Below are 24,961 nucleotides of genomic sequence, written 5' to 3'. Positions count from 1 at the left end.
TTCCTTGAATCCTTGAACACTATCAAACTGTAATGTTAGCTCGGAAGTGGTTGAATGCTAACACTAGCTGTTGTCTAACGGTAGCTAGTGGGTTATCAAATGTTTATTTACTTAACATAAATCTCCATGTCCCTCCAGATTTTCACTTTATAACATCTTTTTACTTCGACAATCCAGAAGAATTTATATCAATTTGTCACATTCCTGATGTTTATACAAAAACAGCAGTTAAATTTCCCACCTGAGCGTGATTGTTAGGTCGACAGAGTAATGCTTACATTGAAACAAAGATGGATGTTATGAGTCTAAAAACGTTTCAGTCCCTGATCGGCTGCTCGGCGATGAAGACGCTTCGTCTGTGTGGAGTCTCTGATCGCTGAAGGCAGTGCATCAGGAACTGACGGCCTGTCAGCGCTCTCCAATCAGTTCCTGATGCAGTATCATCAACATCAGGAAACATGTCCATCATCCTGAAGGATGTCGAGATGTTAACAGAAAATAAAAGATGCAGGAAGACAGGCAGGTAATTGCTAACTATTAAAATATACAGGAAATAATATTTATTATATGTGTAAAATAATTTTTTATCTTACTGTCTTTGGCACCCCCTAGAGGCCGTCTCGGTCCTTCTGACAGGACGCGATGGTGCTGCGTTCAGGTGAACCTCAGACGGCTCCGTGAGATGTTCAAAGCTCACAGTTGCCAGCTGAGATTAAACTGAATCACAGCTTTTTTCGGTTTGTCCCAATTTTCAGTCATTCTTCAGTCAGTGAGTTAAATGAGTTGAACAGTTACCTCCAGCTGCCACCAGGGGCTGCTAACGAGCCGCTGTTACACAGAGGTGAAGACGACCACAGATGTTTTTCAAAATAAAATTTAAAGTAGTTAAAAGTCCTGCACTGTAAAAGTAACAGCACAGAATTATTAACATGAAAAGTACTTATTTTATCAGAATGGTTAATTTCACAATAATAGTATAGTATGATGATTATATTATGATGATTATTGGTGCAGCCAGTAAAGGTGGAGCTCATGTGTGTGACTTAAGACACAGCTAGCTTGTTACATCAACACTGGCTCTTAAGCAAAGATAAAAGAAGTGGTCATAGCCTCTGGGTCTTAAAAAAGTGAAGCCAATAGTAGCTTTAACCAGCATTCTTTCTCATGTCCAGCAGGGGGCGACTGCACTGGTTTTATGAGAAGAGTGATCCTATAGAAGTCTATGAGAACATGCTCCTCCTCCTCTCCTGATGTATTCCCTCAGTAAACATGTTCCTAATGAGTTTATGGTCTCAGTCTCTAGTTTCAAGTCTTCTTCAACACAGCATGATGTTCATTTAGTCACTGATGCTCCCACTGAGAGTCACACAGACCAGGAAGAGGGGCGGGGTTAGGGCGGGGCTACCTGTGATTGACAGGTCTCTACAACAGAGACCTGAAATATTTCGGTTTTCAGTTGTCCTGAAAGACACTTTGAGGAGTTGGCTGCTTCCTTTGAAGCCTGTTTTTCTTGCTAGCCAAATTTAGCATATAATTAATTTAACAGTTAGCTTGAATTACATCTTGCTAACCAAGCTAGTGCAAGAAAACTGGAAACTTTGAATGTTGTAAGCCCTGCTGAATTTTCCTGAAAACTCTAAACCTGCATTCTTTCTAATGTCCAGCAGGGGGCGACTTCACTGGAAAGAAGTCTGATTGTGTAGAAGTCATTGAGAAAATGAGCCTGAAAAATGTCTTGTTCATTTGTATACAAAGACACTCTGAGGAGAATTAGCATCCCAATTAGCATCATAGTTACTGTGAATTCATTCATGAGCGTCTGCTTACCTTTTCTCCAGCTACATCCTCTCGTCCAAATATGGTCACTTCTGGCGAAAAAAAAGCAAGATGACAATTTAAATTCTTCCAAATGTTTTAAATGGTAGTCTGATGTAGGCCTTTCAGCTTTCTCCCATCCCAAGGGAAAAACTGCTCCCGTAGCTGATGAAATGCGACCTAATTTATTTGATATATGTTATAAAATTATTCTCAATATTCAAAATAACTCATAACTTACGGTTTTTAAATATATGTAGTCAAAGAAAATGTCTCTTTTAAACGCAGAAGAACTAAAAAGCAGCAGAAGGGGAAAAAGTCACGTGCAGGAAAAGTACGTCTCAATAACAGTTGAGCACAGTGCTGGTGTTAATGTCATTAATAACGTTTGCTCCGTGGATCAGCAGAGCGACTGATCATCTCTGCAGACGGTTGTGAGGGAACGTGACGTCACAGTTGCCTGCAGAGATTAACAAGTCGAACGCACACAAACACACAGAGGTGTCGACGTTAGGACAGGCTGGGGTCCCCTCCTCGGCCTGCGGGGGGCGCTGGTGCTCTAAAGGAGGGGAGGAGGAAGGCTGGAGGACGGTGGAGAGATATGAGATGTCAATGTGGACATGCATAACGAGAACATCACACATTATTAAGACTACGGTTAATCAGCTACGTCCAGCCCTCCTGGAGCAGGAGTCTTTACATGGTACTTACTATAGTTCCTGCTTCCTGTTTAGATTCCTGGTGTCTTCCTGCAGTGGAAACGCTCCTAAAGTCTTTGATCCATTTGTTTCCCTTTTTGCAGAAGGATGCAAAATCAAAGGTGCACACCTGATACTTTATTGGTGTGTTTTTGCCTCAACAATCTGAACCTCACTCCAAAACACAGCTGTAACCAGGTCAGCAAACAGCTGTATGTGCAGAGACAAGAGCACAGAGGAGGCAGGTTCAGTGCAGGAGGTGTTTAACAGCAGCACACAGCAGCACTGTCGAGGGTTCACTTCCTGTTTGACATTCTTCTTCTATCGTATCCTCCCTCTCGACCTTATAGTGTTGTTCTGGCTCTGTGTGTCACCTTTGACCTGTGATGCTTCTCTTCCTAATTGAACTGGGCGTGTCCTTGTTCCCCAGCAGCTGGACTGTCTCTATGCCCCCCCCGTCACTGTCTCACTGTACAATAAAAAAACGTCTGTACCAGTTAGCTCCTCCTCACTGTGCTCATGAACTCAACGACCCGCTGGTCACACTGGTCAGCTCCCAAAGCTTCCCTCCTTGATGTCAGGTGATGTTGTATGAAGAGCACAAACTGTCTGCTTGGAGAACAGAACCTCTTGTTTACGATTGTTATGCTTTTAAACATCATTTAATGTGAAACGTTTCTCAGCAAGCTTTTACTTTGAAAGTATGACTGGACGTTGTTTATTTATTCACTTATCCAACAAGACCAGACTCGTTTTAAGCCTGAACATGACGGCTTTATTTTGAAAGTCTAATAAGATGTAGCATATTCCTTTTTGCTAACTTTACAGCTTTATTTTGAAAAGTCTAAGCGACCCTCGCATTGTTATTGGCAACTTTAACAATATAATTTAACCAGACTTTGGATATTTATGGTTGTTAACTTTATCGCCTTATTTTGAAAGTCCAACCAGATGCTGCATGTATATTATGGATAACTTTACTGCTTTATTTTGAAAGTCTTACCTGATATTTTATATTGGTTACTGCTAATTTGGCTGGTTGGTTCAAAGTCTATGTAGATGTTGCATATTTATTATTGCTATCTTTACAGCTTTATTTTGAAAGTCAAACCATATGTTGCTTATTTATTTTTGCTAACTTTACCGCTTTATTTTGAAAGTCTAACCAGACATTGCAAATTTATATGCTCCAAAAAGACTGCTTTATTTTGAAAGTCTAACTCAATGTCGCATATTTATTAATGCTATCTTTACAGCTTTATTTTGAAAGTCCAAACAGATGTTGCTTATTTATTATTGCCACCTTTACTGCTTTATTGTGAAAGTCTCATCCAATACTTTACATTGATACACTGAGATTATTTTGCTGCTCATATTTTCTGAGTCTATCGAGACGTTACGTCGATACAGCTTTAGTTTCTGGAAAATGGTTTTGTGTGTTTTAAGACTTTATTCAGAAAGGTGTGTTTTGCATCCTCACGATCGTGTGAGACGAGTCTTTTCAAATCAAACATTTAGTCATTTGGTTTAAAGACGTTTGTGTGAAAGTATCTCAGAAAGCTTTCCACACAGGACGTCCTGTAACACTCTGACACGCACAGACCTGAGTGCAGCTGACATGTTGGATTTGTTCCGGCCTGCAGCTCCGGGGTCTCTAACGAGGCGAGATGTGGACGGACAAAGCCTCAATTAGAGCTGCGGGGTGTCGGAGCGGCGGACAGTGGACACTGAACATGGACCCCCTCGGACATTCTTTTGTCCTGTCGTGGAAAACAGAAAAATAAAGACAATGTGAATGTGTTCTGCTGAGGTGCACTCCTAAAGCCCGCGCAAAAGAGTCGCTGTCGTCTTCAAAGCGTGGACGACCTCCTCGTCTCAGCCCGCAGATGTGTCTCTGCACGTCGACCCCTCGCTGTGATCAGACTGTTACCGGTCAAACAACATCAGCGTCACGGCACAACCTTCCTGTATGTCCCTGATCATCGCTGAACCCTTCACCTAGATCATTTTAGCAGTGAGAGGGGAATCCTTTGAAACCTGGTCCCTAATTTTACATATTTTGAGTCTAAATGACAAAAATGTTTAAAAAGTGTTTGTGTCTGCAGTCGATGTGTTCATCCTGCAGCAGTGAAACAGGCTGTAATGGCTGCAACATAATCCTTGATGGGTCAAAGGTCGTCCACTAAAAGTTCTTGTTGTTTCCACTGACAGGCTCAGATTGTTCTTCTAAGTGTGTGACAACATGACAGAAAGGATCCCTACAGAGATAGACCTTTTTGTTACAGAGGAAGATGATTGTTTTAACCACACACAGACGTTACATCGCTCTCTGCACACACACCAGACTCCATTCATAAAAACACTGATTTTAGCTCACAGCACACAGGAGCTGCTGGTTTACTTCTGACTTGATTGGTTAGTTAGTTTGTATCATTGTGTGACTTTGGTGTTTTTAAATGGTAAGTTAGTAATCAGCATAATATCTGTGTAACACACAATAACACAAACTAATGACCAGATTGAGGCAGCAGCTCATGTGTTCTGAGAGGTAAAATTAATGCTTTTGTCAATGCAGTCTGGTGGCTTTGAAGAGAGCGACGTAACAGCTGTTTCTGGTAAAAAAAAAACTACCAGCTGAAAGACAATAACTTTATTGTGAGTGTTTGTGGGCAATAGAGATCTATATATCACATTTATAATGAGTGTAAATAAAGACAGAACATGTGAGAACACTTAACACAACATTCATTCATATATTTTGACTGAAGAACATTGGACACCAGTTTATCACAGACACTCTGGTGTAACTACCACGGAGAGGAGAGGAGGTGCCGACAGCTGCTTTTGTCTCCGTGCGTTAACCAGAATAAAAGATTATATAATTACCTGACTGTCGAACATGTTGAGCATGTTACACTGAGTAAAATCTCATTATGCACAATAACAACATGTCCAGTTAAACTTCCATCATCTTCTTAGGGAATGGATTTAACAGGTGAAACATTTGAAAAGCAGAAACAGCCTCTGTGAGCATGTGGTGCTGCGTTCAAACACACACTCCACAGTTCATCTCAGAAACACACACACACACACACACACACACTCTGCGATCCAGGCAGTCAGACTGATCTATATTTATAACATCATATTTCAAAATCAAAGTTTGTCTTACCTCACTCATAAACACACACGCAGGCTGCCAGACTGAAGAAAGCTGTGAGTCAGTGCTGTAGCACCACGCTGACCCCAGCACACACACTCACACACAAACACACACACACACACACACACACACACACACACACACACACACACACACTCACACACACACACACACACACACACACACACACACACACACACACACACTCACACACACACACACACACACACACACACACACACACACACACACACACACACACACACTCACACACACACACACACACACACACACACACACACACACACACACACACACCCCTCCCTGTCATCACCCCCCAACTGTCTGCTCTCACAGGATCAGGGTGAAACCTTTGTGATGTTTAACATGTTTACTTGATGTGAAGGTTCACTTTCACTCACTCAGAGAAGTTTTATTTTCAGATATTATTTCACTTCATGTTCGTCGATCATTTTCGTGGTGCCTGCAGCTCGAGTGTTCGTACAGGGGAGTCTCAACATCTCAATGAAGCCAATGAGGTAACAACAAAAGCTGCAGTTCCTCTGGTGTCCACTTGAGGCTGCCTCCAGCAGTGAGTCAGTCCCCATAGAGCCCCATGTTAAACTTTACAGCAGAAATAAACATGTTTACAGCCTGGTACAAAAAACTGTTTGGGTCTCTATAGCTCATTTCTGTCTTCATGACAACTGTACGGGGAGAATCTTTATACAGCTCACCTGTTTACATTATATTAGGGCTTAAAGTGATGCAGCATTAGGGGCGTGGCCTCTTTGAGTGACAGCTGGGAGCTGCTAGCTGTCTGCTAGGTGTCCCCTCAGCTAACTCAGTCACTGAACGTAACCTCTGGGCCGTGTTTGTGCTGTTGGAGCCTTTTGGAGATTTGTTCATGTAAATATCAGACAGATAATCTGTGTGCTTTTCTGGACGAACAGAGCGTCCAACACGTCTCACACATTTATATGTTAGCACTGATTAGCAGCTACCTGCGCCTGTGCTCACCGTACCTGCTTGTTAGCTCATACAGTGATTTATTCATGGCGGCCCGTGCAGGGAGTCAGGACTGTTGTTGGTTTCTCCCCACAGAGGAGACGGTGGGTTGTAGTGGTGAGAATGACAGCTCATTAAAGGTATGAGAGAGAGCGTGTTGTGAACCCGACGCTCTCTCACTGGAGATGTGGACGAGCGATATGAATAATCCTGATACACACGATGGTTAACTAGCTGATTAACCAGCTCATTAACTAGCTTTGGTTTCAGACTGTTTAACTTTGATAACTTAGCGTTTGCTAACCCTCTCTCCTCTCCAGCTCCGCCCTCTTGTCCAAATATGGTCACTTCTGATGGCGGCCAAAATACTGAACTTGATCCAGTGGATGACGTCACTGCGGCAATGTCCATTATTAATACGGTCTGTGTGTGTAGCTTTAACCCCCTACGTCATGTTTGACTGTAAGATTGTCAGGATGATGCAGAGTGCAGATGCAGTTGTGGACGGGGGTATGTTTGTTTTATCTTCATTCAGAGAGAGAGGAACGTGCGTAGTGTCGGAAACAACAGAAGAGAGAGTGGGGATGACACACGGCAAAGGGCCGAGGTGGGAGTCAGACCCGGGGCTGCCACATGGAGGACTGTAGCCTCTGGGACGCACACTTTAACCCCTGAGCTAAACCGGTGCCCCGCCTGGGGGTATTTTAATACTCTCCCATCCCATCACATCGATTAGATGGAAGAGGGCCATATCAAAATAATGAGTCACCAAATAACGCTTCAGTAAGGGGGAACTAAACCACCGCTGCTGAGCGGCTGACTGGAAACCAAACTAAGGGAGACCGAGGAAACACTTCTAAACTAAAACACAATGGATGCCTAAGAAGACGACCACAAAGGCCACCGAGAAAACTACTCTGAGAGAAAACTGGACACGATGAGCAAATCACACGGACAGGTTCTTGTGGTGCTTCTACAGACTGACACACCCCGACACAACACGAGCACACACTCAGAGACCCTCTCACTACCTGATGGTGAGATGAGTGAGCACAGAGCCCAGGAACCCAGCGGCATACAAAGGCTTCACACACCTGGTCTGAATCAGGGGCAATCAGACACACACACCTGACCCTGCACTGAGCCGATTCCCTCGCCAAACTCGATGAGAGGCAGGTGTGAGCGAGGTTTCACTTTAGAAACGTTATTTCTTCTCTGTTTTACCATAAAACACTGATCATGTTCAGACGGTCCAGGTCTTGAAAAAGCTGGGCCTCACTTTGAGCCTTCAGTCACTGATTAACCGCGCAGCCTTCATGTCGGTGTGTCTTCGTTATCAGGCAGCCGCCGGCCTTCACACCTTCAAACAGCCGACGTGTGTTTCAGACGCAGCACCTGACGACTTCCCACCGACAGAAACACAACGTGTCTCTGCACGACAAACATCTTTAACCCTTCACTCATGTATGAGGAGAGTTCATGCTGCTGTGCATCATCCTGACTGAAGAGCGCTCACTCGTACTGATAATTATCTCTGCTGCTGTGCAGGAGTCATACAGTCAGTTTGCTGTGTTTGTTAAACAGTCGACTTGTAGGATTCTCTGTTTGTTTGGTTTTGGTGGTTTTAAGTGGAGGTGTGTTCAGGGTTGACGTAAATGTGCACCAAACATTTCCTCAGTATTTTCTGCACTGGCAGAGAAATCTGAGTTCTCCTGCTTGTGGACTCGTGCCAGCTTTGCCTACATGTCCCAAGATGCATCGCAGCCTCGGCCTGGCTCCGCTGCATTCCTTTCTTGGTTGTTTACTCTGTCTGGAAAGACTCTTTCATCTATAACACTGCAAAATGTCTCTCGTCCATAACAACGAGTGTTTCACAGTGTTTGCCCGGTGGTTCCCAACCTAAGGTTCAGGCCCCACCAAAGGGTCACAGATAAATCTTTGTGGCCGTCAGATGATTAATGGGAGAAGTTTCTGAACTTCTCTGATTTTATGTGTGAAATATTGAACAGTGAGAAGTAAAAAAACTTCAGGTCGTTTTGTTTGTGCGTTTTGTTGACGAACATTTATCGCCGTGATGTTCGTTAACGACGTTAACCTCGGGTGGTGCAGCGTTGTTATCTCGAGAAAACGAGATAAATAAGTCGAGATCTCGAGAAAACAACAGAAATCACTCGTTATCACGGTAAATGGAGTGAAATGTACAGATGCATGTCCGCTTAGGGCTTCCTTACTTTACGTCACTTATTAAAGATATAATCTTTAGACAGCCCCACAGACAGACTCACTGTGCAGACGTTCATGTGGATCTAACAGATGATTTAACAGGACAAAAAGATTAAAAACACTGGTTTGATCTAAAACAATGAATCAGAATCAGGTTTCAACTACAATAAAAATGTAAAACAATAAGATCTGTACAAGAAGTGACATGAAACAAATGTACCGAAAGAGCAAGAAGATGAATGTCTCAGTGTAAATGTTTACTTTTCTATATGGGTAGTAGTAGTAGTGCTACTGTAGCATGTATGAATTGGCATTGAAGCATAATGTAGCATAAGATATAAAAACTGTACATAAATACAGTATTGACATGTCGATACTCTTTGTGTTTTGTCTGAGTCTGTCTGAAGGACCTGAACACCTCAGTCTGCTCACTGCCCCACACGGTGGCCGACAGCAGCACTGCAGCTTTCCTGACGTTTTTGTTGTGTTTGTTTTCTCGTCAGCCTGAGTCGGTTAAAGGAGCAGAGGATAACACAGAACCTGTCTCTGAGTCACAAAGCGTCAGCTGTGCGGTGTCGCAGAAACTTCACTCAGCCATTATGCTTCATTATGGCCCCTTTCTAAGCAAAGGAGCCTCATCGCAAAAAAAACAACCAATTCAGAAACCCCAGGTGTCAGAAAGCTTCACCTGTTCTCTCTCAGTTAGAGCTCTGAATGTTTGTCAGGTGACATTAACATTATGATGCCGTAACACTTGAACATGTTGAAGAAACATTCACAGGTGCTCCTACAGTTTGGACTCTGTTTCCCATGTTTCCTTTCTCCTTGCATGGTTTCCTTGAGACCCTCCCAAGACATAAGGAGAAGACACAAATGAAGGAAACATGGATGTGATTTAAGAGACTTTGGAACTGCTGTGAAGACCCTGATTAGACCTTTTGAAACACTGCCACCTGCTGCTGACTAGCAGCACTGCAGCTCAGGCTGGGTCTCTGCTCTCATGATGTCTCTGGATCTGAAAGTACGAGGATGTGAAGGCTGTTGGACAGATCAGCACACACACAGCAGCGTCTGTCAGAGTCTGCAGACGAAGGAGGACAGACTGTTTGACCTCATGTGGACGAGACTTTAACAGGTGAGGCCCCTCACAGGTAACATAACACACCTTTGGTAAAGACACTCTGCTGTCATTTGTTTTATTTCAGGGCTAAATAATCTACTTGTGGATGTAAGCAGTGATTCCTTCATTTATTTACCTAAAGATGTGAATATTTATTCATTCATTCACTTTTATTCTTAGAAATGTCACATTTTTCATCCGTTTTAGTTTGTAGTCGAGTCAGATTAACTACGCAGCAGGAAACGAGTTATATTAAATCTGAGCTGACTTCACAGCTGAGCTATGAGTCACAAACTTTTTTTTTTCTTGAATGAAACTTGATACGCTGTATGTGCTTGAAGAGTACACACACACACACACACACACACACACACACCAGTGAATTAAAGCCTTAGTTTCTTCTGTCAACATGTTTTAAACTCACTGATTTTTATCTAATTGTTAATGTCTGTATTAATGACAGCAGCAATGTTATAATGAGTGTGTGAGCTCTGTTGCTGTGTTGTGTGAAGGTTTAGGGATCTGCTATGGATCAGTGTGAGGAGACAGAGGAGGGAGCCCTCCCCTCTAAAACCTCTCTGTGCTGGAAACATGAAGGTCAGAGGTGAGAGGATGATCTCTAACCGTCCATGACTCTTCTCAAATCACTCCACCATCATTGTTCACAGTCAAAGCTCTGTGTGTGCTGTGTTGTAGCTCCTCTGGACCTGCACCCAGCTGTCTGTCCATCAAGAGCGACCGGTCCATGAGACCACCATTAGAGTTTAAAGGACAGCTTTCTTCAGAGGCAGAGTAAGTTGAAGGCTTTCTGCCAGTGTATGTACACCATCTCCCTGTATTTCACATCTTTTTTTCAGCTACAGTCACAGCTGGGGGGCTCGGTTGGAAACTAAAAATAAGACCCTTGTTCAGCTGCATCTCCTCTTACGCCGCTGGTGTCCATCAGCAGGTTCATCGTTTGCTCTCATGACAGGCAGACACAGTTCACAGCAGCCATGGTTTCAATGGAGAATTTAACACGGCCCACCAGAGCTGTTTTCACACACGACCTCAGGGAATCACGTCTTAACATTGTCCAAGCTACCCTACAAATATTGCACACAGCAGGAAAATGTCCATGTCTGATGAGTTCCTTTTGGTTACAGTGAGCGGTAGGACCTGGTGTAAAACGAAGGAGGACCTGTCCATAATGATGACTGTTTTTGTGTTGGCTTTGATACAACATTATACAGGCAGGAAGAAAAGAGTATGAAGCTGCTTAACTTGGTGCAACATGAACAAAGGCATCAACAAGCACCTCAACCATCAAGGGCCCTTCATCAACGAATCTGGGGTAGTCATGGTAACTGAGGCCAAATCGGCAGGCCCCAGCTGAGTAACCCGTTTGTCCAGTAAATGGTTGTGCTGAATGCAATAAACTTTGTACAAGGGGGCTGACAGGATGAAGATGAAGCTTCAATTTCATACATCCACTTTTTGTATTCTAGTCCGGGGTCATGAAATGTCCCCAAGTTAACCATGTATCTGTTGATATTAGGTCATACTTTTGTTTTTTATAGAGTTCAGACCAAAAGACCAGATGAACATCCAACAGACCTGGACTCCATATTTATGGTATGTCAAGGTCTGACAACATTTTTCTCTTCAGCTATAAATCCAATGTAAAACATGATTTAAATGTTGTTTTTTTAATCCAGCATCTTGAGAAGAACATCGTGACTTTGGTGAGGAGCGAGCTAAAAAACTTCCAGAAGGTTCTTTGTCCAGATTATCCAGAGCTCCTAGAGAGGAAGAATGAGGATGACGAGCAAGTAAGTGTTGAGGAGCAAGAGCTGAGAAGGAGCAGCAGGGAGGCCTTTCTAAAGATCACACTGCACTTCCTGAGGAGAATGAAGCAGGATGAGATGGCTGACCTTCTACAGAGCAGTAAGACCATTTTTAACTCTCTCACTTCTCTCACAGTCAAACAAACATCCACTGACTGATTTGGTGTTTTTTCAATCAGAAACATCTACTGCAGTATTTCGATGTCATCTCAAACCCAACCTGAAGAACAAGTTCCAGTGTGTGTTTGAGGGGATCCCTAAAGCAGGAAACCCAACCCTTCTGAATCAGATCTACACAGAGCTCTACATCACAGAGGGAGGGACTGGAGAGGTCAATGAGGAACATGAGGTCAGACAGATCGAAGCAGCATCCAGGAAACCAGACAGACCAGAAACAACCATCAGACAAGAAGACATCTTTAAAGCCTCACCTGGAAGAGATGGACCAATCAGAACAGTGATGACAAAGGGAGTGGCTGGCATTGGGAAAACAGTCTTAACACAGAAGTTCACTCTGGACTGGGCTGAAGACAAAGCCAACCAGGACATACAGTTCATGTTTCCCTTCACCTTCAGAGAGCTGAATGTGCTGAAAGAGAAGAAGTTCAGCTTGGTGGAACTTGTTCATCACTTCTTCACTGAAACCAAAGAAGCAGGAATCTGCAGCTTTGAAGAGTTCCAGGTTGTGTTCATCTTTGACGGTCTGGATGAGTGTCGACTTCCTCTGGACTTCCACAACAATGAGATCCTGACTGATGTCACAGAGTCCAGCTCAGTGGATGTGCTGCTGACAAACCTCATCAGGGGGAAACTGCTTCCCTCTGCTCGCCTCTGGATAACCACACGACCTGCAGCAGCCAATCAGATCCCTCCTGAGTGTGTTGACGTGGTGACAGAGGTCAGAGGGTTCACTGACCCTCAGAGGGAGGAGTACTTCAGGAAGAGATTCAGAGATGAGGAGCAGGCCAGCAGAATCATCTCCCACATCAAGACATCCCGAAGCCTCCACATCATGTGCCACATCCCAGTCTTCTGCTGGATCACTGCTACAGTTCTGGAGGACGTGTTGAAGACCAGAGAGGGAGGAGAGCTGCCCAAGACCCTGACTGAGATGTACATCCACTTCCTGGTGGTTCAGTCCAAACTGAAGAACATCAAGTATGAAGGAGGAGCTGGGTCGGATCCACACTGGAGTCCAGAGAGCAGGAAGATGATTGTGTCTCTGGGAAAACTGGCTTTTGAGCAGCTGCAGAAAGGAAACCTGATCTTCTATGAGTCAGACCTGACAGAGTGTGGCATCGATATCAGAGCAGCCTCAGTGTACTCAGGAGTGTTCACACAGGTCTTTAAAGAGGAGAGAGGACTGTACCAGGACAAGGTGTTCTGCTTCGTCCATCTGAGTGTTCAGGAGTTTCTGGCTGCTCTTTATGTCCATCTGACATTCATCAACCGTGGTGTCAATTTACTTTCAGAAGAACAACAGTCTATGCACTGCACAGTTTGGTCTAAACGACTTAAAAACAAACATCTCTACCAGAGTGCTGTGAACAAGGCCTTACAGAGTCCAAACGGACACTTGGACTTGTTCCTTCGTTTCCTCCTGGGTCTTTCAGTGCAGACCAATCAAACTCTCTTACGAGACCTACTGAAGGAGAAGAGAAGCTCAAAGACGAATCAGCAAACTGTCAAGTACATCAAGAAGAAGATAAGTGAGACTCTCTCTCCAGAGAGGAACATCAATCTGTTCCACTGTCTGAATGAGCTGAAGGACTCTTCTCTAGTGGATCAGATCCAACAGTCCCTGAGATCAGGACGTCTCTCCACAGAGAAACTGTCTCCTGCTCAGTGGTCAGCTCTGGCCTTCATCTTACTGTCATCAGAAAAAGATCTGGACGTGTTTGACCTGAAGAAGTACTCTGCTTCAGAGGAGGCTCTCCTGAGGCTGCTGCCAGTGGTCAAAGCCTCCAACAAAGCTCTGTGAGTACAGAGAAGTATTCATACTGACTGTTAAACATATGTGGGGTTAATCTCATCCAATAAGTGTCTAAGTCAATAATAGTCTAAACATTTTTTCCATTTCAAATAATTGCTTACAGATTCCCATAATACACAAAATTATAAAACACTTATTGTCCTTAAAATCTTTTTATCGTCTGAGAGATTTATTTTTGATTGTTCGACTCATAGAAATGTTATGTGTTTGACGTTGTACATGACAGTATCATCGTTTGTCTTTATCCCTAACTCCTTTTAAGGCTGAGTGGCTGTAATCTGTCAGAGAGAAGCTGTGAAGCTCTGTCCTCAGTTCTCAGCTCACAGTCCTGCAATCTGAGAGAGCTGGACCTGAGTAACAACGACCTCCAGGATTCAGGCGTGAAGCAGCTCTCTGCTGGATTGAAGAGTCCCCATTGTAGTTTGGAAACTCTGAGGTGAGAGAGTTTATCACTGGAAATGTTTTGTCTTTCCATCTGGCTGGCAGCCACCACTTATGGAAAACTCTGTATTTGTACTCTTAATCTCCTCCAAGCTAGGTATGCTGGTCAACTTGTGAGATAATCAGTGTTTTTTTTGTATGGATCACATTCACCGTGTTTCGGTCTTCTGACAAGACCTGCTACGTGCAGGTTTATTCAACCCTCAATTTTCAAATCTTGCAATATTTGGATTCATCACTTCCATCTGAATTTCAGGCTTTAATATTATCACATGAATGCTAATAATAGTAACAGAAGTTTTAGCATTTTGTGTGTGTGTGTGTGTGTGTGTGTGGCCAGGCTATCGGGCTGTCTGATCACAGAGAAAGGCTGTAGTTCCCTGGCTTTAGCTCTGAGATCCAACCCCTCCCACCTAAGAGAGCTGGACCTGAGCTACAATCATCCAGGAGACACAGGAGAATTGCTGCTGTCTGCTGGACTAGAGGATCCACTCTATAGACTGGACACTCTCAGGTATAAACATTCAAAAAGAACTCACACACAGTTTCTCTGTCACACAGACAAGCTCAGGACGGATGGTTCAATCTCTACCAGTAGCATTGCTGATGAAAGTGAGAATCCCTCTCCCCAGTGAGACTGACCTCCTAAATGAGCCATTAGCTCCTGTGCCAATTGGTATCAATGTGGTTTTTGTGACCTGATCACAAGTGGACAGCTTTAAGCACAGCTGCCTCACTTTCCCACTCTGTATGCAAATAAACACGGAGCCTGAAATATGGCCATCTTTTACATTTCTGTTCAGAAGTGAAATGATAACTAAAACATTTTAAACAGGAATACAGCAAAAGACATTTTGCTGTCAGAAGCTCCTTAATGTTCAGAGATTCTGTTTCTTCCTCCAGGTTGGAACATGGTGGAGAGCAGAGACTGACACCTGGCCTGAGGAAGTGTAAGTGTATGTTCAGTGTGATTCATGAAAACAAGAGAGCTCACGTTAAAGGAGTTTAAATCAAAAGCTTCTGTACCTGCAGACATTTCTCAGTTTGAAAGCACATCTAAAACTGCTGCTGTACTGTGTCTGGTTCTCTCCATCAGACGCCTGTGAACTCACACTGGACACAAACACAGTGAACAGGAACCTCAAACTGTCTGACAGCAACAGGACGGTGAAGGTAGCGACAGAGAAGCAGCCATATCCTGATCATCCAGAGAGGTTTGACTACTGGTATCAGCTGCTGTGTAGAAAGGGTCTGACTGGTTGCTGTTACTGGGAGGTTGAGTGGAAAGGAGTGGTTCATTTATCAGTGACTTACAGAGGAATAAAAAGAAAAGGAAGCGGTAATGATTGTTGGTTTGGGAGGAACAACCAGTCCTGGAGTCTGAGGTGCTCTGAGGTTGATGGTTACTCAGTGTGTCACAAAAACAGAAAAACAGAACTTCCCTCCTCCTCCTCCTCCTCCTCCTCCTCCTCCTCCTCCTCCTCTGTCTCTAACAAAGTAGCAGTGTATGTGGACTGTTCTGCTGGCACTCTGTCCTTCTACAGAGTCTCCTCTGACACGCTGATCCACCTCCACACCTTCAGCACCACCGTCACTGAACCTCTTTATCCTGGGTTTAGATTGTGGTTGTCAGGTTCCTCAGTGTCTCTGTGCCCACTGTAGAAAGTATTCTCCTGTGTAGACACTCCCATACACACTTTTTGGCGAAATGAACAGCAGGTCCAAGGTTGTAAATAAAGTGAAATTCACAAGCGGTAACCTCTGGTGTCTCTTTCATGTACCTCCGCACTTAATGGGATTGATGCTATTGAGGATATTGTTGATGTTGATTTGTTTATTCATGATGATGATGATATTGACCTTGTTGATGTTTGTTGATGATCAGCACCAGTGTCCGATCACACTGGAAGCTGTTTGTTGGCTCTTCCTGACTCCGTTCCCTCCTGTCTTGATTGTTGCTCGTGTTGTATGAACTCTCAGATGTACGTCGCTTTGGACTAAAGTTTCTGCTAAATGAAACTGAAACATTGTGACATTCTGAGGAAGGCTCCAGAAACCAACAAATAACATTTGGGCAGATGGGAAAATGTTTACATTTTTACAGCAGAAATAAACATGTTTGCAGCCTGGTACAAAAAACTGGTTTCGTTGTTATTATATCTGTATAACACACCCATTATAGTGAGATTAAAGCTTAAATTATAGGGCCATAGTCACTTGAGTGACAGGTGGATACTGCTAGCAGACACACAGACACACAGACACACAGACACACAGTCACTGAACTTTACTTTGCCTTGTTGGTGTTGTTGGAGCCAATTTGAGATTTATTTATGCAAAAAATGGGACAAATAAATTCTAGTATATATATGTATTGATATATTTTAGCACTAGGTAGCAGGTATACTGTGCTCGGGGTGTTCGGGGCTGCTCGTCTGCTGTCCTCCCCATGTCTGTAGCGCGCATATCCAGGGGCAGGTTCGGGTCTTTGTTTTAAAGGTTTCCGTGGGTTGGTCTGAACAGAAAACGGTCTTTTTTTACATTAGAAACAGGACTTTAATTAACACACAGCGAAAACAACCGTATGAGCCAAGACGGAGAGACAGAGAGACGGAGAGACAGAGAGACGGAGAGACGGAGAGATGGAGAGACAGAGAGACAGAGAGACGGAGAGACGGAGAGACAGAGAGACGGAGAGACAGAGAGACAAAGAGACGGAGAGACGGAGAGACGGAGAGACAGAGAGACAGAGAGACGGAGAGACGGAGAGACGGAGAGACAAAGAGACGGAGAGACAGAGAGACGGAGAGACAGAGAGACAGAGAGACGGAGAGACGGAGAGACAGAGAGACGGAGAGACAAAGAGACGGAGAGACGGAGAGACGGAGAGACGGAGAGACAGAGAGACGGAGAGACAAAGAGACGGAGAGACGGAGAGACAGAGAGACGGAGAGCGAGGGGGAGAGAGGGACAGATCACACCCAAGTTACGTCTGTAACATGATGTTATTTATTTATTTTTTACTAACATATATACTTAAGGCCTGCGGGAGACCTATCACTATGTTTTTATTTCTAAGACAATGAGCGACTTTATCCATCAAATAAGTTCCGGGAAAAGTTACAGATAAAGTAAAAAGAAATAACAACAACGGCCCAGGAAAATAAAAGCATTGTGTACAAACGAGGGGAATCAGATTTCCAGATTGGGCTTTTACTTTGAAAAAGCATACCTGAAGTGTTGACCTACTTTATTTTCCAGGCCTGTGACTTTGACTACAGGAAGAGATGTTAATATTGCTGTCAGAGATCAACAGGACTCATCACAATTCATTTTCACTGAGTATTCTAGTCGAGAATCGCGCGTGGCATGCGGTTAAAATAACCTCTTATTCTCTACATTGTCATGACAGCTTATTGTTGAAATGCCTTTGTATAACAGAACTAGAACTCTCACAGACTAACTCCAGAGTTAGAACCATGTGAGCCTGTGAGCTCTCCTACCAGTGCGTTTGTGTAGCAGGTCTGTCCTGACGCCGCACCTTATTACAACCTCTGCATTGTGCTGGTGGATGAATAGAAATGTATTTTCTCACAGGCTCTGTAAAACATAATGAAATCGGTATAATAACTTATTTTAAAATATAAGCATTAACATGTTCAGCAATATGCACTATGTATGAAAAAACAAGCTCACACACCTCTGTCCTTTTTTTTAATTATGTAAATATTTTAATAACTGTTCTAATGATTTATATCTGCACTGTAGCTTTAACTCTTATCTTTTTATATTTTGGCTTCTGTTTTAAGTTTATCTTCACTTTGCTTTTTAATGTCTTGTTTTATGATGTGTTTCTTTGCGTTTGTTGTTCTGTGTAAAGCACTTTGAATTGTGTTGTTGCTGAAAGAAGCTCTATAAATAAACCTGCCTTGCCTAAAACATAATTAAACGATGTATCAACTTCACTGGGTTTCATCAGGCACCTTTACAAAGAGAGAAGAAGAGCACTGCATGAGAAACCGTCTCCGTGCTTTGATAGCCTAGCTTAAATTTGCTAAACTATCATGCCACAGATAAAGTGCTGAACGTGATAAAAATAAATAAATGCACACACAAGAGCTAACGTTACAATAACAAAGAGCAGCATTTGTGACCTGCACAAGGTACGTCTCACGCTTCTGTTCAGTGTTTTTACCACGTTTACAAACTACAGATGAGAGCACTTTACCCTTACCTCTGCAGTGCTCATTAGCGCCCACAGCCGACTGACGAGAGAAGCACGAATCTACAGGAAGTGACATCACTGATTGTCAAAGGTCACGCTACGAAAATAAAACAAAAGCTCTTGCAAAGAAAAATTCACTGAGAAAAATATATATAAACAAATAAAATGTCATCAAAAACAGATTTTTAAAATCAATTGTATTAAAATTGCAATATAACAAAACAAGTTGTCTAAAATAAAAGCAGGGATACATTATTGTCTGTGCTGTAACACATTTCATTTAATTAATAGCTTTAATCTCTTCCATGTAGACATGTGAAAGGGGCAAGGGTCACTCAGGTGTGGAATAATGTTCTATATCTATAAATAAAAATCCATATTTTTAAAAAACATGTATCTGTACACATAAATGTTAATGGTACGGTAGACAATTTTTGTATTGATTGATTTAAATTTATAGGTAAGTAACCATGCTATATAGCTGCAGCAGAGTTCAAAATATAGATTTATTCATATCAACTCTCTTTATGATAAACAATTTTGTATATATGCATGTATACAATATAGATCTTCATAGATCTTTATTCCCTTAAAAATACAATAAAAGTAACGATAAGAAGAAGAAGAATAAAAGAAAAAACTAATATTATTGTTGTTGTTGCTATTTTTATTTAAACACAAACAAAAAAATATGGTTCAATCATAGACTGTATAAATAATCAGTTAAATTAATTTAATAATATTAATATATTATATATATTAATAATTCAATAATTATTATATAATTATTCATTTAAGTTAATTTATTTTATCAGTCACTTGACCGTTATTGGCTCCTACATAGTTGCCTTTAACGTAAAAAAGATCGTCACACACCGTCACATTAAATGTTTGCGTTGAAATTAATTTTGTGTTTAATATATGGTCAATAATATGTTATATTAAACATGATTCATGTTTATAACGTACTTTTTTAAACAGACATGAACAGGTGGAAATAAAATTGTACAGGCATCTGCTCAGTTGCCTTCGGTCTGAAACAGGACCCATCCGGACATCATGGTCGACGCAGGAGAAACAGCTGATTCCTGAAGGTTAGAGTACTGCAATTAAATCAGCACAGGTACATTTTATTAATTAAATGTAAATATGAAGTTTGATTTCCGCTGCTCTGCTCTGTAAACAGACAATCATCGAGCCTGAGCTAGGAGCTAACTCTGTGCTAGCATCAGGTCACTGCTAGCCCTGCTAGCTAACAGAACATTTAGGTAACTGTCTGCCTTGGTTATTTAACATGACAGCTGCCAGGAGGCAGCTAGGTAGCTTCTGCTTCTTTTATTTCTTTTCCTTGCGCACAGACGTTCTGACATAATATTCCGGTGAGTTTATAAGATAACCAAGCTAACAATAAAACTGTTCTGTTGAAAATCTTTAACTTTCACTTTGTGTGTTTGTGTAGCCAACTGTGTGACACTTTGGGGTTTGTGCTGCTGCTGCATAGAGAGGTGTTTCTGATAAGTAGTCTAACCTTATTGATATACAAAGTTTAGTCAAAGTAACAGGAGCCGCTGTGATGATAAAACATTTAAGTTAACATTAGCGCACACTGCAGCTCCACAATGATCCTACAGTTTATTTAACACCTCACAAACGGTTACAACATTAACTGAACGTCATAACCTTCATGAGGGAGAGTGCGGTAGTGTTAGCAAGGTGTACCCAATAGACTGGGATTGGAGTGTACATGTACTAGCTTGACTGGGAGTTTAGTCTGTCAAGTCATTGTAACATTTAATCGGCACTAAATGTTCTGTGGGTTGTTGAGGTTTTTATGGCTGCAGGGTTTAATGTGCCGGTTTTTAGTCTGTTGTTCATGGCTGACACGTTCTCACATTTTAACTTGACAAACTGTCAATTTAACTAATTTAATATGTTAATTTTGATTTCTCTAAAGTAAATTGATCAGTAGAGTCTCTGTGTGACTTGAACATTCCTGGTGATTTATCATGCCTGATAAACTGACAGAAACAATGAGGCTAATATCGCTGTGTGCCAGAGGTTAGGATTTTAATTGCGCTTCTGCTGAGTCCTGACTGCATCAGCACGGGAACGAATCCCTGTAGAATCCTCTCCAGACTCCCTCCAACTTCCCCTTCAATAGTAGATTGCTTCAGCCTGCCGCAGTGAAACGGGCTGTAATGGCTGCAATGTATTTACAGTCCGCCCACCAGAAGTCCTTGTTTTTGTCGCTGACAGGCTCTGAATGTTTATTTTGTTGGTGTTAGTATTATTTGTGCCACCAATAGAATCAGATCTATATTCGACATTGAGTGAGAGCTGAAATCCGTCTTTATTCTGTGTCTCCTGCTCAGTGTCTGTCAGTCATGGGCCTGCAGGAGTTCTGGAAGAGCTACAAAGTCTTGATTGTGATGGGCACGAGTCTGGGGCTGATCCACTGGGGCTGGTACAGTCTGAAGGCTAATCCGCTGCTGCAGAAAAACAGAGACAACTACATTCCAGAGCCCGGCATCGTCGCTTACGTTACTCCTCCTGCTGCTCCTCCTGCTGCTGCCAAGAGCAAGTAACCCACACTGAGGTATGGAGCTCCGTCTCGCCCTGCAGCCGTGTCCTCAGCAGTGTCAGAGTTCAGCTGCAGTTCCTTCTCTGTCCACTAGATGCTGCTCAAAGAAAAATAACTGTTTCTTTAGCACTTTATTTAAAACAATGTCGACAGACAGACAGACAGGTAGATAGACAGGTGTGCTTTATTGATCTCAAACTGGAAATAATGTTGTTACAGCAGGTAACCCAAGCCAAAAAATACAGACTACTTTTAATGAGGTAAATTATACATCACGACGATATATCCTCTGGGAGAAAGGACCAATTTTTGGGGCTTCTGATGCAGCAAGGGGTCCAGACTTCCTGTTCACTGTTTAAAGTCCAACTGGCTCGAGACTGACGAGACGGGGGGTGGAGTTGTAGACGGGATGAATAAAGGTCAAAGGTTCTGTCTTCAGTTTGTCTCTGCCGTGTCGTCATCCTGCATCTTAATGTCTGATGTTTTTAATAAAGTGTTTTCATCTCCTCCACCCGCAGACGTGTCGTGATGAAGCCACAGAGCTGGCTGAGGAGGAACTGGCTGTGGGCGGCGGGCGGGGCCTTCGTCAGCATCCACCTGGCCACCTGGCTGATGCAGAGAGCGATGAAGAGCTCGGCCCGCTCGGAGGCGGCGCTGCGACAGAAACCTGCTGACGACAGACTGGACTGAGACTCCTCACTGATGGAGGGACGGGACGCAGCGAGGACAGATACATGATGCACTGATTCAGACAATATTAGAGTTTAAATCACAAAGTGAGCTGCTTGTGGACAGTTTCTCTGTTTTCTCTCGGTCGAGGATGGAGCTGTGATTTACAGTAAATCAGTCAAAGGGTTCAGCTTTCACTCTCGTGTTCAGCAGCTGACAGGAAATCATGTTGGTCCATAAATAGTTTAAATTCTGTACATAAACACATTTCATTAAAACAATAAAACAGGGTGATGAAGCTGTGAAGTATTTACACTGAAGGAGACGTCTGCGTCTCTTCATGAGTCAAACCAACAAAGACCTGAAGCCTGACGGATCACACCCCGTTGTTCTTACACTCGGCCCTCCAGGACGTCGCAGCGTTTTCTGTGTCACACATCGCACATCGACTGTGAGCGACAAACACTCTAATGAAGCCATCCATTGGCTGAGCGAGCAGTTTGTCTTCCGATGTCACTTCCTGTCCATTTCTGTGACAAGATGCCAAACGGACACTTAAGTCATGAGCCATGAAATGCTCCTTTTGCACCGCACCTGCACATTTAAGGCTTTCCATACGTGGGAACTATTTTCAGCGGCGGATGAATCCACATGTGGTGCTCTCAGGAGTATTTCAGGTCAGCAGGACGAACCAAGTACATCGTCGGCCTGATAGCAGACCTGCCTAACTCGTTTTTTCAGGTTTTTGGAAAAGAAGAAAAAACACATTTTAAGTAAGAACACGTAAGAACTTTTTATTTATACATTAATGTTGACTTCGTCCAGATGTGTGAACAAGTTAAAAAAAAGGACACAATAACAATTCCATGACAGATTAAATGACTTGCAGAGACTTCAGCAGACTTGACATGACTTAGGCATTTTCTCTCCTTTATAGATGCATACAAACATAACCAAAGTTGTTTAACTTTCTTTAACATAACCAGGTCATTTTACTTGCCTGACCTTAACACGTTGGTTCTTCATGCCTAACATTAATGAGGTTTGTTTTACTTGCCTAACCTTAACTAGGTTGTTCAACTTTATTTCAGACACGTAAATTGCAAAAATGGTTGATCTAACCAAGACTTGAGATCTTCAATCTGGTTATAAATAACTATTGATCTTGTTTTGAGAATGACATAATATGTCGGAGCAAATTCAAATATTTTCTGTAGTCTATAGAGATTTGATCTTCATTCAAGAAATCTGACTGGTTTCAACTCAGATCAAGTGTTTCCCTTTTATATTTAACATATTTATTTTAGCAAACAAAATGCAACTGATGCAGTACATAGGACTTCTACCCTTTGCAGTCTTAGCTGTAAATTAGCCGTAGCTCATTTTTAATGCTACAGCATTAGCCGTAGCTAATTTACAGTTAAAAGAACCACACAGTTCATTAGTTCGTTTACTGTACAGGAAGTTTATCAAACATGAACTAGCTTACCTGATGAAGGTGAGAGTGAATGCTTCACTTGTGCTCAGGTGAGCGTTGTTTGTCATGGGATCGGCCATCTTTGTGTAGCTCCAAGATGCCCAAGTCAACCAGATGACTAAGGCAGATAGTGATTTTGGACTGATTCGAGCGTTCTGATTGGCTGAGGGTATAGGCAGTTGTGCAGGTGATGCAGCAGAGTTAGGAGAGTGGAAATAATTTGGCCAAAAAATGAGTGAGGCAGATACGCTATTAGGGTGACGATATGTAACATTTATTACTTTGTACATTTACTCACAATAAAAAGACAGAATAAATTCAGACCTGTTTTTTTTTTTTATTGAGTCTAAAATTCTAAAATCAGCTCATAAAATGTTTTTTGTTAAGTTGTTAAAAGTCACAAAGTCTAACAAAACACACGGCGTCGGTCGCAGCTACGATGGTTGCTGTTTACGAAATGAAACTGCATCAAAAATATGTAATTTTTCTTCTTTACTCTGTTGTTGTTCTGCTTCGTTACTGCAGATCTTTGGTTCTCATTGATTTAAAACATGATGAACTTTAATGGATGTTTCTGAGACACAGAGAGGCAGGAAAACCGAAACGCAGAGGTCAAAGTGTGGAACAAACATTTAGTCACCGACACAGACCGTCCCGTTTCTCAGGAGCTCTAATCTGAGCCGGAGCCTCTTCATAGATATCCTGTGTGTCTCTCTGTGTTCAGAGGAATGAAAACCTTTTTCCGTCTTAAACTCAGAAATCCTCCGTGAAATTCAGCGTGTCACTTTGTTTTCTACAGATCAGGTAACAGGAGGAGGCGGCGGCTGCTGCTCTGCTGCTGCTCTGCTGCTGCCTGGACACAAAAACACATCAAGACAAAACTCCCTGGATCCTCTGACGGAGGCTGCCACATGTGTTTTAATCTGTTAATTGTCTACATCAATTATTTCTGTGAACTCAAGTCCCACAGGCACCGGGGCTCCATGAGTGCCCGTCCAACAGTTTGAAGGACATTTCAGGAAAAACTACAAACATGGACCTCTCGGTGGGGCAGTATGAGAAGTCAGAAGATCACCTAAAGAAGTCGGGTCCATCCTCTGGGCACCCTGAAGGTCTGAAGCAAACTTCCTCCCCGTCCGTCTCGTGGCTGTTGAACAGACGGAGCCTCTCTGCCAACACGGCCAAAAAGTTTCACAACAGCAGTTGGAGGTTAATGAACTTTATTCTGTTTGTAATCTGTTTTCTGATTGGACGAGTTAACGAGGTTCCATGATTACACTGCTGAGTCAGGAATCAATAACTTGTTATCATTTAAAGGGCGTCCGGAGAGATAATTACAGTCATTGATCACAGTGACGCCTGCAGACGAGCGCTAGCCAGCAGCTCCAACTGTTCTGCACGTGTTTGGAACCATCAGAGACAGAATAATTCCACTTCCTGTTTATGTTTGAGGTTGTGACGGGTTGTTGTGAGGGAGTTCATCATACTGAAAGATGCTCCTCTGATATAAAACAGTCCAAATTGGATTGAATCATCAAAACGCTGCATTTATTGATTGAATGTGAAATGAAAAGTACTCAGATATAAATGATGCCATCATCGATCAGCTTCAGCTCAGGGCAGAGAAGGAGAATACAGAGAGGGACGCTCCTTTAACTTTACTAACCACATGTTCAGCCCTGATCCCAGTCAGTCCTTATTCCCACGTCTCAGAGAGTAGAC

The 24,961-nt window shown here is 42.7% G+C and overlaps 3 protein-coding genes across 5 annotated transcripts; all 3 read left to right on the top strand.

The window, feature by feature from the left end:
• Positions 1–10,554: 10,554 nt before the first annotated feature.
• LOC138595295 (protein NLRC3-like) lies at positions 10,555–15,949 on the top strand. Its single transcript, XM_069666660.1, is given in 8 exon segments — positions 10,555–10,652; positions 10,724–10,819; positions 11,652–11,953; positions 12,033–13,830; positions 14,109–14,282; positions 14,628–14,801; positions 15,191–15,237; positions 15,384–15,949. Coding segments are annotated over 8 exon segments (3,255 nt in total).
• A 3,604-nt stretch (positions 15,950–19,553) lies between these two features.
• Positions 19,554–21,097, top strand: LOC138595296 (uncharacterized). Of its 3 annotated transcripts, none has more exons than XM_069666662.1 (2): positions 19,554–19,606; positions 20,885–21,097. In XM_069666662.1, the coding sequence occupies exon 2, from the start codon at positions 20,897–20,899 to the stop codon at positions 21,095–21,097; it is 201 nt and encodes a 66-aa protein (XP_069522763.1). In that variant the 5' UTR covers positions 19,554–19,606; positions 20,885–20,896. The 3 variants fall into 3 exon arrangements, with proteins under 3 accessions (XP_069522763.1, XP_069522762.1, XP_069522764.1); XM_069666661.1 differs by having other exon boundaries at positions 19,558–19,635; XM_069666663.1 differs by lacking the exon at positions 19,554–19,606 and adding an exon at positions 19,672–19,891.
• A 524-nt stretch (positions 21,098–21,621) lies between these two features.
• Positions 21,622–23,546, top strand: LOC138595298 (uncharacterized). Its single transcript, XM_069666664.1, has one exon. The coding sequence runs from the start codon at positions 21,622–21,624 to the stop codon at positions 21,781–21,783; it is 162 nt and encodes a 53-aa protein (XP_069522765.1). The 3' UTR covers positions 21,784–23,546.
• The last annotated feature ends 1,415 nt before the right edge of the window (positions 23,547–24,961 follow it).

Source organism: Semicossyphus pulcher, unplaced genomic scaffold (assembly GCF_022749685.1).
Source record: "Semicossyphus pulcher isolate SPU_LCO1_2020_fin unplaced genomic scaffold, fSemPul1.0.p SCAF_17, whole genome shotgun sequence".
Taxonomy (NCBI): domain Eukaryota; kingdom Metazoa; phylum Chordata; class Actinopteri; order Labriformes; family Labridae; genus Semicossyphus; species Semicossyphus pulcher.
This window is presented reverse-complemented; position numbering and strand designations above follow the sequence as displayed.